This window comes from Siphateles boraxobius, unplaced genomic scaffold (genome assembly GCF_051911475.1).
Source record: "Siphateles boraxobius isolate OS27281-9 unplaced genomic scaffold, OSU_SipBor_1 130, whole genome shotgun sequence".
In the NCBI taxonomy this organism is placed as follows: domain Eukaryota; kingdom Metazoa; phylum Chordata; class Actinopteri; order Cypriniformes; family Leuciscidae; genus Siphateles; species Siphateles boraxobius.
Genome location: NW_027508734.1, coordinates 15,817,633 through 15,834,036, shown reverse-complemented (window position 1 = coordinate 15,834,036; position 16,404 = coordinate 15,817,633). Strand labels below are relative to the sequence as shown.

At 37.1% G+C, this 16,404-nt stretch overlaps 2 protein-coding genes across 2 annotated transcripts; one reads left to right on the top strand and one right to left on the bottom strand.

Moving 5' to 3' along the window:
- Positions 1-271: 271 nt before the first annotated feature.
- On the bottom strand, positions 272-5,956 carry syt4 (synaptotagmin IV). Its single transcript, XM_077228113.1, has 4 exons — positions 5,469-5,956; positions 3,934-4,784; positions 2,712-2,832; positions 272-1,388 (listed from the first exon to the last, which is right to left on the bottom strand). The coding sequence occupies exons 1-4, from the start codon at positions 5,500-5,502 to the stop codon at positions 1,078-1,080; spliced, it is 1,317 nt and encodes a 438-aa protein (XP_077084228.1). The 5' UTR covers positions 5,503-5,956; the 3' UTR covers positions 272-1,077.
- Positions 5,957-10,921: 4,965 nt separating this feature from the next.
- On the top strand, positions 10,922-16,244 carry vbp1 (von Hippel-Lindau binding protein 1). Its single transcript, XM_077228112.1, has 6 exons — positions 10,922-11,073; positions 11,366-11,490; positions 11,713-11,779; positions 12,712-12,810; positions 13,204-13,342; positions 15,312-16,244. Exons 1-6 carry the CDS (start codon positions 10,993-10,995, stop codon positions 15,386-15,388), a joined length of 588 nt encoding a protein of 195 aa, XP_077084227.1. The 5' UTR covers positions 10,922-10,992; the 3' UTR covers positions 15,389-16,244.
- The last annotated feature ends 160 nt before the right edge of the window (positions 16,245-16,404 follow it).

Below are 16,404 nucleotides of genomic sequence, written 5' to 3'. Positions count from 1 at the left end.
TAGAGTTCAAAAGAACAAGATTTGTTTGATATATAATTTGATATATATATTTTATAACATTATAATTGTCTTTACTGTCAATTTAATCCATATTTGCTGAATAAAATGATTATTTTTTCACATTACATCATCTCTCTAATGTTAATTACAATTATTGATTTGACTGTGACGCAAAACCACTGACTCAGACTTAGTCATCACAGTAAATAACATTAAAATGATCAGATGGAATGGATTTAGATTAACTAAATGACACAGGAGACATACAATATTTCTTTCTCGGAACTTGATGTTTTATAGTAATACACATATACATCACTTCCACCGTTGTGCTCACAGTGAAGAGAACAACACTCTGTCTCACACTCCACTGGAACTGAACTAACACACACATACACATTTATATACAGAACACACACAGATACACGTACACACGCTCACATTCACACATGTACACGCACACTGCATGCGGTCCTGTTCAGTTCGTGTAGTCGTCCTCCTTTAACACATCAGTCTCTGCTTGTTTGTGCCTAATTTAGGCTGCTTCCACACCATGTTAACTTACAAAAATGTCAGGCAAAAAATGCAAAAACAAACCAAAGTTGAGAAATCAAGTATAAAAGGAAGAGATTAAATGAGTTTCAACATCAGAATAGACAAAAGATAGAAGCATCTTTCAAAAAAGTAAACAGGTCAGTTAATTTACATCATCACATTACCAGGATTATCTTAATTGTATCGCATGATGGAGTATTATTAACAGTGAGTAGAGAAGAACAGCAATAGCAACATGACATTCTGTACTGCACAAGGTGGCGATCGATCAGGTTTCGAATGAAGCATGAAGAAAAAGCGCCATTGGTCATCTGAGACAGTCTTTGGAATCAATAATTGGCCGGGTTCAGCTGGCGCCTCCCCCTTTAGAATAAGCCCCACCCCAAAGATATGACTTGTATGACTGAGATCAGTTGATTGACAGATATTACTCGCGACAAGTCCACAGTTCAAATCCTGCCCACTCAACCATGAATTCCAATGACAGTTCCTGGGCATCTGTCAGCATGGCGACCAGCAGAGCTAGTCTTCGGACAGCGCGTGCCACTTAGCGATTTGTCGGCGCGGGTGGTCGCAGATCTCGCGCCAGTGCTCGCCGGCGGTGCCGGGGGACGAGGTGCCGAGGAGGAGCCGGCCGATGACAGGTGTACGGGACGTTCTGTCGGAGTCCAGCAGGAGAAGCTCCACGCTGGTGTCCCGCAGGCCGTCTTCCGAGGGCAGGTCGAAAACGAAGAGCTCGTTGAAGACAGGGTTAGGGGCACACTTTTTCACGTGCGTCTTCTTCTTACACACACGTTTCTTCCCCTGGAACAAGTTCACTTTCACGTAAGGGTCTAAAAAAGATGGGAGTAAGAGAAATAAACAGAGTGAGACAGAAATCAATACTTCAGTCGATGTGCAGGAAATGAAACATTGTGCCCTGGGAGATCCCATCTCTGCTGTACGAAGGGTTTCATAAGTGTCCGACACATTGATTGTAGCCTACTAATCAGGGTTATTATAACTCCAATTAAACTGAATAGTAAACTTAAAAACAAAAACTTAAGCTTATTTTATTTCACCAAGTAGACAAGGCAACATTTCCGATTTTCACTTAGTTTAACTTGATGCATAAAAAATAATAGAAAACTTTGTAGACATTTAAAAAAACGAATGAATGAAAAACCAGTAAAAAATGCAAAAAACGCACAATAAAATTACTAAAACTTTAAAATAAAATGAAAAATATAAAAATAAAACTAATTCAAAATATTAAGAAAAACTATAATAGTATCTCAATGCTAATAAAACAACAGGCGATCCATCATAAAATGTACATAAAATGTTCAATCAATGGTTTTCAATTAGGCTGAATTATAAATTTGAAAAAATATTCTTATTATTATAATATTATTAATATAATTAATATTAATATGGTTATGTTTGTCCATCTGCCTGTTCATCTATCTATCTATCTATCTATCTATCTATCTATCTATCTATCTATCTATCTATCTATCTATCTATCTATCTATCTATCTATCTATCCATCCATCCATCCATCCATCCGTCATCTGTCCATACGTCCATCCATCCATCCGTCTGTCTGTCTGTCTATCTATCTATCCATCCATCCGTCATCTATCCATCCGTCCATCCGTCTGTCTGTCTGTCTATCTATCTATCCATCCATCCGTCATCTGTCCATCCATCCATCTGTCTGTCTGTCTATCTATCTATCCATCCATCCGTCATCTGTCCATCCATCCATCTGTCTGTCTGTCTATCTATCTATCCATCCATCCATCCGTCATCTGTCCATCTGTCCATCCATCTGTCTGTCTGTCTATCTATCTATCTATCTATCTATCTATCTATACATCCATCCATCCCATATATAAAATAGACCATATAATTCATACTTTGCAGTCACGTGACTACCATGGATACCTGGCGGGCAACAAACGCTGAAAAAATGGCGACAAACAGTGGCCAGCTAGGGGAATTGCAGCCTTGCAAATTTCCAATACTACAATCAATTATATAGTGAGGCTATTTTGTTTCCATAGCACATTAACAAAACGTTTAATGACGTTTAATAACCTAAAATGCACTATATTAAGCATGATGCTTCTGCTAATGACCACCAATATCTGCCCCACACACCCTGACCTCACCTGAGGGTCCGCTGGAGTCAGCCTTGGGCAGGTGACGAGCTTTCAGCACCACCACAGTCAGAGTACTGGTGGTAGACTGATAACACAGGGACAGAAGGAGCTCACCTCGACCAGCACTCCTCTACCGATAAAGATAAAGAAGAAAGACATTTATTTCCATGTTTTTCTCTGGTTTGGACACAATCAGCATCACAACCCCCAAAATGTTTTTTTTTATAATGTCAACTAACAACTGGGCAACGAACCCTAGGCAGGTTAGAGCGGGCAACTTCTAAACAGTGCCTTATTGTTACGAGAAACTGACTGTGAATCATTCCCTTGGCACAACACCAATGTATGACTCAAATTATGTGTGAACATGGCAGCATGTTGCCCTGGCAACACATCAGCAGGGTTCTGCTGCTGCCACGGCGATGACTTCCAATGTCTCTCAACCGTTGAAGCATAATTATTATTGTTTAACTATATGCAGTCAAAGTCACCAATGAAACATTATAGTCTTCCTTTCAGCTCAAATAGGGTCAATTCTTATGTGCATAACAGTCAAAGATGATGACTTCTGCCCTGTTCACTTTTTTTAAATTAGTAGCCTTCCACATACTTTTAAAGTATTTTGTGCATGAAGGGGTGCATTAAATGTGACAAGAAATTGGCAGTAGACTCTTTATGAACATGTTAGTACAGTTATTATAAGCCTGAATACTAAGTCTGTAAAAACAGAAAAAAATTTGTTTTGAGTGGTCCATTAGAGGGTCAATTAAAAATTAACAACCTGTGGGACTTTAAGATGGATGACAAAGACTAATTATTGACCCAAAAGGAAAAACAGACACCATTAGATGTTTTCTCTTTCCAGGCTTGGGTGTGTCATTGACTGCCCACATTAAATAGGACCAAACTATTGTCTCAGTTGTCACATAAGCTGGGGCTGGTATGTTAAGATTTATGTTAAGACCTTAAAAAATAACCAAAATCTCTGTCCTCTTCCAAAGGTACATTACATGTATGTGATTTCATATTAAACTTAGCTGTGCAATCTATGGGAGCATGTTTAAATATATCAATTTAAAAAATATAAATAGATATTAACTTAAACTTATAAATGTATATACAAACATAAAATCATTAAAAATGAATATATCATATAATAACAGTATAAAAATGATATATATATGGGTTGTAACAGAGAAATACAGGAAACTATAATTAAAGCTGTTCTTACCCTGACATTCCTTTTAATAATGTCCCGGCTCATGAGGACCCGCCCTTCGGACAAGTCGATGTCAGCCAGAGGAACGAGGGTCTCTCCGATAACCTCATCACGTGAAAAGCGGTCAAAACTCAGCACCATGAAGTGCAAAGCCAGCTGGGAAACACGTGCATATGGGATTCCATAGAAGCTGAAGGTCTCGTCGAAGGCCGGGTCCAGAGTCTTCCTGAGTACACGTGTCTTCACCTTGTGCTTCTTCTCAGGCAGCAAGGTCAGCTTAATATATGGGTCAGAGGTCAACGACTGTTCATCCGTGGGGGACAATCCATGTGCTTCCTTGATGTGAACCATGAAAGCCTTCTTCTCAAAGTTGTACTCAACTGAAAAGAAGAGAGTTCCCAGACCACCATCTTTGTCCTGAGATTTTTCCACGGCCGGTGTTGGTGTCTGACTGGATAGGATGCTTTCTGGAGTACCAGCATCCTGATTACCACACGGCCCAAGAGACGGGAAGTCCAGATCCGGGGAACTGCGCACTTTCAGTTGGAGGGTTGGTGGCTTGGAGGTAAAGTTTCCATTAAGATCTCGATTCTCCAGGTCCAGATGGAGCTCTGGCCGCCCACCATTGGGACTGAGGGTCTGTTTTCCATGGGCTTCCGGTGTCTTTTCTCCTCCAAACTTCTTCTTTCCATTCAGGCTCTCAGGATAAATGTCGACCCCCTTCAGCATGTGGACAAACTTATAGGGCGGGGTCTTGTTATTGGTCTTGTTGGCTTTGCGCTGACAGCAAATCCATGCAAAGATGGAGACGCTGAAGACCAGGCCAAACACACTCACCACTGCCACACTCACAGGAATCTCCGCTATGTATAAAACAGGAAATTAAGGGAGGAAAAAAACAATAATATATATTTAGATTTTTTATAGATATATGTAGTCTTATTGTTGGCATGAAATATTAAAATACCTTCAACCAGGAAAGGGATACGGAGATTATATAAAGTTATTTGCATCATAGGCAACACAGACACTGACATGTGTTGATGATAACAGTTGTAGCAAAACAATGCAAAAGAAAAATAATGCACTTTTAAAATATAAAATCTTACTATATTTATAAAGGACTGTAAATATCGATTTGGCTAGGAAAGCCTGAGAAACCACAATCATGTGGTAGTGCAGTAGTGTCTGGGAAAGTGGAAATTTCCGTTTTCAAGGTGGGTGCAGCACCTCTGTGTTGAATTAGCTAAGGTGCTCTGTCAGCCTTATTTTGTCTGTCTCTCAGAAAACAAATTATGTACTCTTCTGTGATTATTAAGTAATCGTTGAAAGCTGCTGACAAGCATCTCAACGCGTTTCAAACATTTTCATACACCAGTGATGTCATAGAATACTAATAGAGCACGCGCCTATTTATGTCTGTGACCGCGCATCAGATAAATCATTACTGAGCCACATTACGTTTCCAAAAATGTAATAACAGATCTTTAACCATGCACAAATCAGATTTGTCCACAGACTATGATAAATAACAACCATTTACTTACCGAAATGTTCTTCTTCTGTCGTCACTGGAGCCATTGTATGCGCGCGCTCTGTCCAAGGTCCTGAAAAGATGCTTCCACGATTCTTCACCGCACGTTACACTCGTTCGCTTTAGGCGGAGAGAGACACAAGACTGAAAAATTTATTGGCTGTAGTAAATTTACGCCTGTTTATTGCTGTTATACAAAACAGAACTAGCAAGATTTTCCTTCTTTCCCAGAGGTTTCTTCACACCCGCCCAGTGCTGATACTCGCTGCGCTATGAGTGTGCCTGAAAAGCGTCGCCTCCCCAATCCTTCTCCCCTCTAGTGAGTTCATCGCTTCTGACGCAGTTCTGACGAACATAGCATCTGAGATTACTGCCCTGCGCACTGATCAGGCATGTTAATCATTTTGATTGCCAAGAGTTTACGGCTTGTGTGTTATCAAACGTGTCTGAAGAAGTTCCAGATGAAATGGTCTTTACAGTGGGTCTATTAACGGTGGGTCTATAATAACTGAGCTGATGACACAATTTCATTGTATGTTTCCTGGAAGTGACATTTGATATACATCAGATAACATGGATAATAGAGCAGTATGCCTCAATGATATAATATCTGGTTGCACACATAAAAAACTGGCAGTGGACCTGTTTTTATTTTTTGTTCTTTTGCCAGAAATGTATGGACTGACGTCCCTAATTTAGTTCTTAGTTTGGAATTGGTAACGTCACTGTCATCTACATCTTTAAGTCCTCATTTAATATCTGTTTAATATTAATGCCATTGCTCATCAATTAAAATCTGCTTGATGGTGTCACCTTCACATCTTTCTTAATCAGTTTGAAGTTTTATTTAATATAATCAGTAGAGTCCATAATCAATACTGCAGTAATAATCTAAAATAGAAAGAGCCCTCACCCTTTTCAGCATTTGTGGTGGTGACAATAAATAGTATATTAAATAATCTACCTAAGATAAAATGATTCAAAATGTACACTGACATCATATTTCTTATTTTGTTAAGAAGTGTATCTTGTCTCGTCAACTTTTATTGAAAATCATATATTCTTAAAACATCTGGAATCATAACATTATTTGTGGTTTAGTGCATGGTTAATTATTTTCATCTACTGACATTCCTAGTTTATATTCACCAAATAAAGTAATAAAAAAAAACAATATTTTTCATCATTACAGCAGGTGTATCCAAGGAAATATTCTTTCTTGCCTAGATATGAAGGGGCCTTTGAATTGACAATTTTGAGGTCAAAAAGTTTGAGAGCCACTGGTTTAAATGAAGCCATATAAACTCCATCTTGTAATTACTCTTGATTGTAGATGGACACTGATTTCAGCAACAGCCACATTGGAATAATGTGCTTTTCTCTCTGAAAACACAGCTGTAACAGTAAACATTCACTCCTCAACAGAACCTCCTGCCACCCTTTTCACAGACTGTGATGACACGTTTCCACATTATCAACATTGCAAATCTACTTAAGTTTTCTTTCTTGCTGGCAATTACAAATAAACTTATGCAAAATAGAAGCATTTTATATACTTATTTCTGACCAGGTTACAATGTAGTTTATTACTTGTGGTGAACACTATTAAAAAACCATACTGTATGTAAAACTGTGGGAACCTTTTCTGATATCAAGCAAATAATATGGATGGGTGATATGACCCAAAATCTTAATTTTACTTCACAGTAACAATATATATCATGGTTTCACAATTCTAAATATCAGTTTTGATACCACAGCAAAAACTGAATTTCAAACCCTTTTGAGGCTTTTTTGTTGTTGTTGCAAGTACTCCAATGCTTTTTAAATAGGGGTGTAACAATACCTTCATGCCACAATTCGATACATATCACGGTACTGAACTCACGATATGATATTATTGCGAAACTCCAAGACAAATGATAAAAGGTTAACAAAAAATGTACTGTTGATTAAAATGCTAAATTTGATATTACATTGTGGGTGTAAATGAATAGGCTTGGACTTGGTGATGGGAACCCATTGCACAGGAGAATAGTGACACCAGAATAAAAATATTCATGATTCTGAAGCTGAAAATACAGAATTATTTTAGACGAATATGCTTGCACTCTGTCACTGACTAGATAAATTTAAAATAATGTAGGCCACTTACTTTACTGGTAACATAAGACATTTGGCATTATCAGGACCCACAAATATTCCCCCATTGCAATATTTTCAACATTATATAGGCTATTGTAGTTGATTGTACTGACGCTAAAACTCTGAAAACAGGAATTTTTTCCCACACATTCGTTTTTATTTTGGGTAAACTATCCACTATACAGTACATATTGTCACTATCCACGATACATATTGTTGCATTTTTTTTATAGTATAGTATAGTAATTTTCTATTTTTTTATGTAAAGTTTATTTTTTTCTATAACTTTTATTAAAATTAGAAAGTTTATCTAAAATTTTAAATTAGAATTCATTTAGATTCATTTGACACTATTTACCCAAAGTTAAAAACATGTTTTTAGTGAACAATAAAACTAAAACCTGAAGATTTTTGTGGTGTATCATTCAGCAGTGCTTCTTTTTCCACTCCAGCGTTCCAATAATTCCTGAATTGCCCACTAAAAGCTGCACGGATACATTTGTTTACACCACAAATAGGCCCATCTATGTTCAATCGCTTCACACTTTAAATCATCGCTATATAGTGTCATATCACACAGCACTAACATACAGTAATGCTTTAAACACATTTGACAAGCTAATTGATAAAAATCAACAACCGATCAAGACTGATGGCTAGTGCCATTTTCCCACTTGTCTGTGCTCTTTTATTCTTGCATGTTAACTGAAGGCAAATCTGCGAGGACGTGAAGAAAATAATTTAAATGTCTGTGAGCTTTACAAAGTATTTAGTCGATAATTTATATACATAATTGTATCATAATATGCGAAAGTGCATGTATAATGTTATCTTTATCCAAATAATAAAAAAACACTACTGATTTCCCAACTGCATACTCCTACTCGTGCTACTTTTTCCCACATCTTTCTATGGCAGAAATAGTAAGAGTAGTATGCTGCTAGTATGCGGTTCCGAATTCAGCCTTATTCTAGTACACACACACACATCTCGTGCACAAGACTCACTTACTCACTTTCAGTTGCATTGCGCACAGTGAAGGCTTGTACTGACAAAACACGTGTTTGTCTGCACCTATTGTATAGTAGCCAGTGGCGGTTCTAGACCATTTCAATTGGGGGGGCCAAGCTGGGGCCAGTTGTGCTGTTAGAGGGGCCAGTTACATTTAGACCTTATTGTTGTCATATCATTTTCTGCACTGCACTGCAGGCATTAACAGGCAAAATACCATGTTTATAATCATTCAACAATGTATTTGCATTTCCATTATATTTTTACATTTGCATTACATATTCAGTATTAGTCACAGTAACTGTAATTGACATGATGTCCTTCTTTCTCTTTATTTTGGTGAGAACTATAGAGCAAAAGCAATGGGGACCAAGAAGCTTATTAATTCATTTACTGAAAATAACTGACTTGCTAGGTAACTGTCTAACCGTTTACAGGTTACTGCACACTTTTTAAAGTCAAATTGAAGGCTTTTGAAGACCTGAAGAAATCATAATTCATACCGTACATTAGGGGTGTGGAATATTGACAAAAATATATCTCAATATTTACAATGTTTTGTTGATAATTAGATGATATTTTACTGATGGTGTTTTTGTGCTGGTGACATGGCCGGTTTAGGCCTGTTGTTGACAGCAGACTCACAAAGATATTCATATTTTTTAATATTCTATGCAGTGGTCAGTTAACAGCAGGGACCGAAATTAATTTTTTAATTAATTTTTAATTAATTTAATTTGCCAGCTTAAATCGATTTCCAGGGGCATTTTCACCTATATATGGACATTCTTTCTAAACTTATTTAGAGTTATGAATCACCTTTTATGTCAAATACTAACATTCAAATTATACAGTAATTATACTTATTTATACAATAATACTTGATTATACAATAATTATACAGTACCACTGTTACCAGTCAAATTAATTAATTCAATCAAAATCCATGTTTGCAGTGCAGTCTAGAGGTGACACAGAAGCAGCATTAATATATTTACACTCCATTTACAATTGAATAAATAAAGCTATGAGATTTTTTTTTTAAATCAATATTTAAACATGAAATGATTTCTAATTTTAACGTTTTAATTAAAGGGTACTTTAAATATGAAACTAAAACCGCCAGTAGGCGGCGGAAAGTCACAGAAGTGAGTTGAGGGATTCATTCATTCAACCGATTTGTTCAAACGGCTGATTCATTCGGGAAAGAAGCAAGTGATCAAAACGCGGATTTCAGTCAATAAATCATCGCTGTCTGTTGCATTGAGACTCTGCTACGGTTTCATTTTGAAATTCTAGTCGGCGAAATAAAGGGAAAACAAAAAATATTGACAATATTGTGTCTAAAAAGTAACTCATGTTAACTTATTGTTGATTTAACTGTTGTATAACATCAATATCACAGTTGCAATTGTGCACGGGAAAACGGCACTCTTGCTGATTTGATATTCTAATATAAGAACATAATATGATATAAATATAAGACATAGGCCTACCTATGAACCGCACACAGCAGTGAAAGAACCATAGACAAATGCGATGTCAGCTCACAGTGCCTCGTACATAGTTAAAACAATGATTACAATATTTTAATAGACAATACACATCGCACACCCGATACGCACATATAGAATGAACTTGCAACTGACCAGCTTTCTCCTTCTCTCCTCTCTCGCGTGCAGGAGACAGACGTTATTCTGCCGCGATTCCCGCGAATGTGATGCGAATTGTCACGTGAACACGCAAATCCACAAAGATAGAATAATAAAAAAAATAATATGCATACAACGATAACAAAGATAGCAAAAAACTGTTTTGTAAAAATTATTTCACACTCCACATTTAGGGGGGCCACAAGGGGGGCCAAGCTTGTTGTCACAGGGGCACGGGGCCCCCTGCCCCCCCCTCTAGAACCGCCACTGATAGTAGCCTATTGTTTTAGTATGCAGAACAGAGACCTGACTCAATATCATTTAAAATCAAATAGAAGATAAATGGTTATTATACTTATTGATTTTTTTATTTCACACCAAATGTATTAGATCAAACTTCTGGCGTACCACCCACAGTATACGTCACGGCCACCGCCTCGTGCTCTTTCTCGGGGTCGTTTGGGCAACACTGACATCTGCAGGCTGATTTGTTAAGTGACGAAGCGTACAAAACGTTCACTAAATTTGAATAATGTACTTAATTTTAACATCAGGAACATTTCGAAGCACGATTAATGAGAATATGATTAAAAAAAAACATAGGTGGACCCCAAAATACATCACGGCTTAGAGGCAGATTCATTTACTTTTATTATGCAGGCATCGCTCGTGCGTGCGTAAGAGCAACGGGCGCGTGCGTCAAGAGGAAGAGCCGCAAGTCTCTCCAAAATGGCGACGACCATAGAGAGTGGCAATGCAGGAGCTGCAAATAAGAAAAAACACCTCGGAATCCCCGAAGCAATATTTGTGGTCAGTGGGAATATGACATATAGTTAATTTTCATGTCCGTATTGTCGATAGTTTCCCGTGAAATCTCTGTGTTGTTGTGTTGGTTTTTTAAACGGCTTTCTTAGGTAGAAAGCGCCCTGCTCTTCTCCTTATAAGGCTGCAGGCATTGCTTGATTAACGTTAACGTTATGTCTTGAAGGTGCAGTGAGCATTGAGTGACACATAAAACATGATTAACCAGTATTTAAATACTTGATAGGATAAATTCATAATGAAGCCCTTTAAGATGCTAACTATTACTGTGGTTCTGTAGGAAGATGTGGATGCCTTCATGAAGCAGCCAGGCAATGACACAGCAGACTCCGTGCTGAGGAAGCTGGATGAACAATATCAAAAATATAAATATATGGAGCTCAATCTGTCTCAGAAGAAACTCAGGTTTGACTAAGAATCGTTTGTAGTACGTTGTACAGTAATAACTAGTTTCTGTGTCAATTCGAAAGGATGCTCTGTATTGGTTTCCCTGCATTGTTGTAGACCACTGTTGTCCTTTAAATAGCGTTTTACTAATGCGTTTAATAAATCTTACTTATCACACAGAGTAAGGATAACATTGTTGTAAGTTTCTAGTAAAATCAGCATGTTTTTGGTCTTTCTCAGGTTGAAAAGCCAGATTCCACAAATCAAACAGACGTTAGAAATTCTACGGCACATGCAGAAAAAGAAGGTAAGCCGATCACTCCTTTAAGATCAGTTTTAACTCCTATATCTCCATACATTTGAATAGATGGAGGGACGCAAATCAAAGATCCGCATTCTAATTCCTAAAAATATTGCTTATAAATGAGTTGCCCCATCCCAATTCTTTTACTTGTACAATCCCCTAAAAGTGTGTATTCTTATTGTTTAGAAAAGAGTGTTTAGCAGAAGAGTAGGCAAGTTTAGGAACCTACTACGTCATAATTGCGTTTTAATGGGCTGCGCTGTTACATAGTGCATTCTGTCATTGTAAACTGGCCTGTCAATGCTCTTATCTCAGTTAGAGTCTGCATGAAATGAAAATTCACCCTTTCTTTTTTGCTGAATGCATGTTATAGATCTTATTGTGATTCCTCGCTACTTTTGTTGTATTGTGATTTTAACATCCTCGTACACACATTCCACTTTTCAGTTAATTTAATTGATGCTACTCAACAATTCTTCTTACCGTATTGGAGAGAAAAGAAGTAGCACATTGATCTGCCAGTCGTGGGTCTTGCATGCTAATTTAACAATGTTGTTGCAGGTTAGAAATGAATGATTCAAACCCTTTTATCTAAACCTCTCTACTTAACCATTAGTCTTGCATGTCTTCCATGTTTGTAGGTTTTTAATGCTCCTCCAAAGTGCAATAGGTTGTGGTTAATATTAGCCTAATATTACATGAATCTGAAGTTCAAATCTGCACTCACTGGATATAGTAGACTATCCGTGTACTTTTTGGACACTCATTTCCACATTCTAGAATTAGGGACACACTAATTCTAATTACTATTTAGGATGGACAGTATGCTTAATGGGATGCTGCAAGTGTTTTGTTCTTTGTCATTTCCAATCAATCTTGCACTGTGTCTCTTTTTGTTTGTCTTTCTGTTATGAATTATGAATGTCCAATCACAGGACACTACAGATCCTATGGAGACACATTTTCTGTTGGCTGATAACGTCTATTGCAAGGCCTCTGTCCCACCCACAGATAAAGTGTGTTTGTGGCTTGGGGTAAGTGTTGATTGCTGTATCAAAAATTGATCCAAATAACTTTTTTTATTAACCATCTGTCATATATAGATTACTTTTCTTGTCCAATCATTTCCTGACTGATAAAATCAAGCACTGTTTTAATTTGTTTCATTGGCTGCATCACTTAATTGAAGTAAAATGAGGTTTGAACACCATATCACGTTGACTTTAATATTCCTGTTTTGACATCATTGATGATTACTGCCTATATTTGAACATGTGAAATGTTCAACCAATTGCTTCAATAAAATATTTCTGCTAAAGGACAAACAATTTTTGGGCTTGAACAACTTTGATGTTGATAATGTCCAGAAACATGTCTTTAATTGTTATTATGAAAACTTGCTTATGGATATTGTTTTTGTTCATTAGGCTAATGTCATGCTGGAGTATGATATTGATGAGGCTCAGGCACTGTTGGAAAAAAACCTGGGTACAGCTTCCCGTAATTTGGAATCTCTGGAAGATGACCTGGACTTCCTCAGAGACCAGTTCACAACCACTGAAGTCAGTATCCTTACACTATGGCAAATATAGAGAATCAGGTTTGAATTAATAATTTTCCATAGTGCTCATTGTGTTTGATCAGTCCTTTACTCAAAGTATTTATTTGTATTATTATCACAGTGAAAACAGTCACTGCTTTATATTGTTTTTTGTTAACTGTGTTTCAGGATTCTTTGATGAATAGAAATTTCTAACATTATGTCTTTACTTTCACTTTTGATCAAATGGTGCATCCCTGCTGATTAAAAATGTTAGTTTCTTTAAAAAAACAACAACTTTTGAACTGTAGTTAACCCCGGTGCCCTGGCCACATTCCACCGATTGGTCCTTGCCAATCATGGCCTCCTAATAATCCCAATCCATTGAATTGGCTCTATCACTCTCTCTCCTCTCCACCTATAGCTGGTGTGTGGTGAGCGCACTGGTGCCGTTGTGTTGTGGCTGCCGTCGCATCATCCAAGTGGATGCTGCGCACTGGTGTTGGTCGAGGAGAGATCCCGACATGATTGTAAAGCGCTTTGGGTGTACAGTAGTACATATGAAAGCGCTATATAAATGCCTCATTCTATTCTATGTTGCATATGCATGTATCCGAAAGAGATTAATCTGTTCAGTATTCACATTGTGATCAGTATTTAATATGGAGAGCATTGAGACATTGCCCTTTGTTTCTTGTTATTGATTATGCAATAGTGAATCTTGTTCAGATTTAGCATTGAGGTTAAATAATTAGATGTAGCTGTGTTCTCATAGTCCACATCTGCGCTTTTTTTAGACAATGTTGATGCTGCTAGTGCTGGTTTGGGCACAACCTGGACCATTCTACACACTTCCACCGAAATTTTTTTTTTTTTTTTTTTTTTTTTTTTTACAAATATCGTGTGTGTGACATGGTCGAATGAATTTTGTTTTATACATTCTGACTGTTATGAAAGATTCTGAATTAATTACTTAAATTGGTAAAATGTTCTCAAAGCTATGATGAGTATGACTTGACAGTCATGTCAATTACATTATCGGGCCCTCAAATCAGTGGAAATGCAAGCCATTTCTGAGAGAGATGAGCTATGTTTCCAGCCACCTATTTTTTTTTTTTGGCAAGATTTAAAAATGTGCATACAAAACTTATGTTAATTGAAGCTGATACATTTTTTTTTTCTGATAAGGCGGCATGCACATAAACAACGACGAAAACCAATTTACTGAATGAATCCCTGGATGCGTTGCAAAAAACTCAAATTACTTTGCCTCAACAGAGGATGTGATTGGATAACTGGACTAACTAGTAGACCAGTTCCATTGCACATAATCTCAAACGTTGGTTTGATTATTCTGAAATGCCTGAGCCAAAGTCTGTCATCAAAATTATTTGGTTTAATTCCCTCCCAAGAGCTTCTCACATGATTGTATTTCCAAACACTATATTTTGCTCCAATTTCCCCTGAAGTGACGATTTTGTCCTCTTGAACACATGATGGAAATGGTCCATTATTCGCAAATGTTTTATGCAATATTTTAATTTTGTTAAATTCGCAACTTTGGATGGAAAAATAGCTATGGACCGATGCACTGGCCCCAACACTATTGGTGGAAAAGGGCTAACTGTGTTTGTCGTAGTTGTAATGTGATTGAAACTTAATATTTATCAATGCGGATATTTATGTAGATGTTGTGTGTTGCTTATGTGATCATTGAGTGAATTTTGCTTAGAAATATTCCACATTACATTTTCTGCCTCAGCAAACTCTCATGGTTTTTAATGGAATGACATCTGTAGATATCTTTCAAGAAAGAACTCATTCAGGCAAATCAGAGACAGGCCATAAGTGCCACCTGTTCTCACCACCTGTTAGAATCTGTTTAGTGAAAGACTTGTCATCTTAGTGGAACATGTTCCTCCTGGTTATGAAGTAAGGAAAAAAGCAGAACTAACTTTCCAAAGTTTTCAGATACACCTTAACCACTACTCACAGATATGGCACGTGTTTACAATTGGGATGTCAAGAGAAGGAGCAAAGACAACCTCCTCAAATCTGCTGAGCAGTCCTAGAAAAGGAGGCCTAGTTTGGTCCCACCCCACTCGAATTCCTTCCCCATCAGAAAATTCACCAACATCTATCTGTTTGCACCAACTGTTATCTGTTGATTTATTACTTTTTAAAGTATTTTTTCAAGTAAAAAGGTGAAAAACATCAAACAAAATAATGGTAGTTTTTTTGTTTTGTTTTTTCTAATGAATTATTAGCTTTTTCATATAGGGGTTCTCTCCATAGGGTCTATACATTTGTCTTCCTCTGTGCCCTTTTTCCTTTCATTTGATGTTTGGTAAACATTTGAAATTTCAGTTCTGTTAAAGCTAAACTGTAAAGCTGAACTCCTATGGTCCTATTTCTTTCTGTGAAATTGTTCTTGCCATATCTTGGTGAGATCATTGTCAAAATGCGGCATGCAGAATACCAGGGGGACATCTTGTTTCATTCAATAGCCTTCTTCCTTCTCCACTTCCCCTTTCCTCCTCTGATGTCTGTTTTTTCATCTCTTGTCCTTCATCTGTGCTCATTTGTCACATTGTAGCCATTAAACACTGAACAAGGAACTAATAATGAAGAGTTTTGAGAAGGCACAAAATCGACGAGCTGGTCTGTGTTTTTAATCGGCGTAGCTTTTTATAATTCCTCGTCTGATTGAGGTTCTGGCAGTGAGCGAGATGAATAAGCTTTGAGTGCAACTAATTAAATATGTGCCTGCAATTCTGTCCCTTTCTTTCAATCTTTGGCAAGCACTTGTGCATTACTGAAACAACTCATTTTGTTTTAAACTTCCATTGCCTTTCAATTACATTCTTTTGGAGCAACACAACTGTTAAACTGATAATATCCTCATTAAACTGTAAAATGACCTCTAAATAGTGGGTGGAATGTAGATATATTGTATAATATACAACAAGAACATATTTAACATGTTACTATAATCTGTAGTACATTTCATATTCCCTTGATAAAGAGGTACAGACTAGAGTCAGTAGTGTTTGTATAGCCAGTCCTTGCAAATCCACATCAGCATAAA

What these genes read in the sequence shown, in the direction of transcription:
- vbp1 (XM_077228112.1), top strand. Translation starts at nt 10,993, where the DNA reads ATGGCGACGACCATAGAGAGTGGCAATGCAGGAGCTGCAAATAAGAAA. An exon ending in TCCCCGAAGCAATATTTGTG is followed by an intron (nt 11,074 to 11,365) that starts GTCAGTGGGAAT and finishes GTGGTTCTGTAG; the next exon opens with GAAGATGTGGATGCCTTCAT. An exon ending in AAGTGTGTTTGTGGCTTGGG is followed by an intron (nt 12,811 to 13,203) that starts GTAAGTGTTGAT and finishes TTTGTTCATTAG; the next exon opens with GCTAATGTCATGCTGGAGTA.
- syt4 (XM_077228113.1), bottom strand. Translation starts at nt 5,502, where the DNA reads ATGGCTCCAGTGACGACAGAAGAAGAACATTTCG. An exon ending in GACAGAAGAAGAACATTTCG is followed by an intron (nt 4,785 to 5,468) that starts GTAAGTAAATGG and finishes TTTTATACATAG; the next exon opens with CGGAGATTCCTGTGAGTGTG. An exon ending in TTATTAAAAGGAATGTCAGG is followed by an intron (nt 2,833 to 3,933) that starts GTAAGAACAGCT and finishes CTTTATCGGTAG; the next exon opens with AGGAGTGCTGGTCGAGGTGA.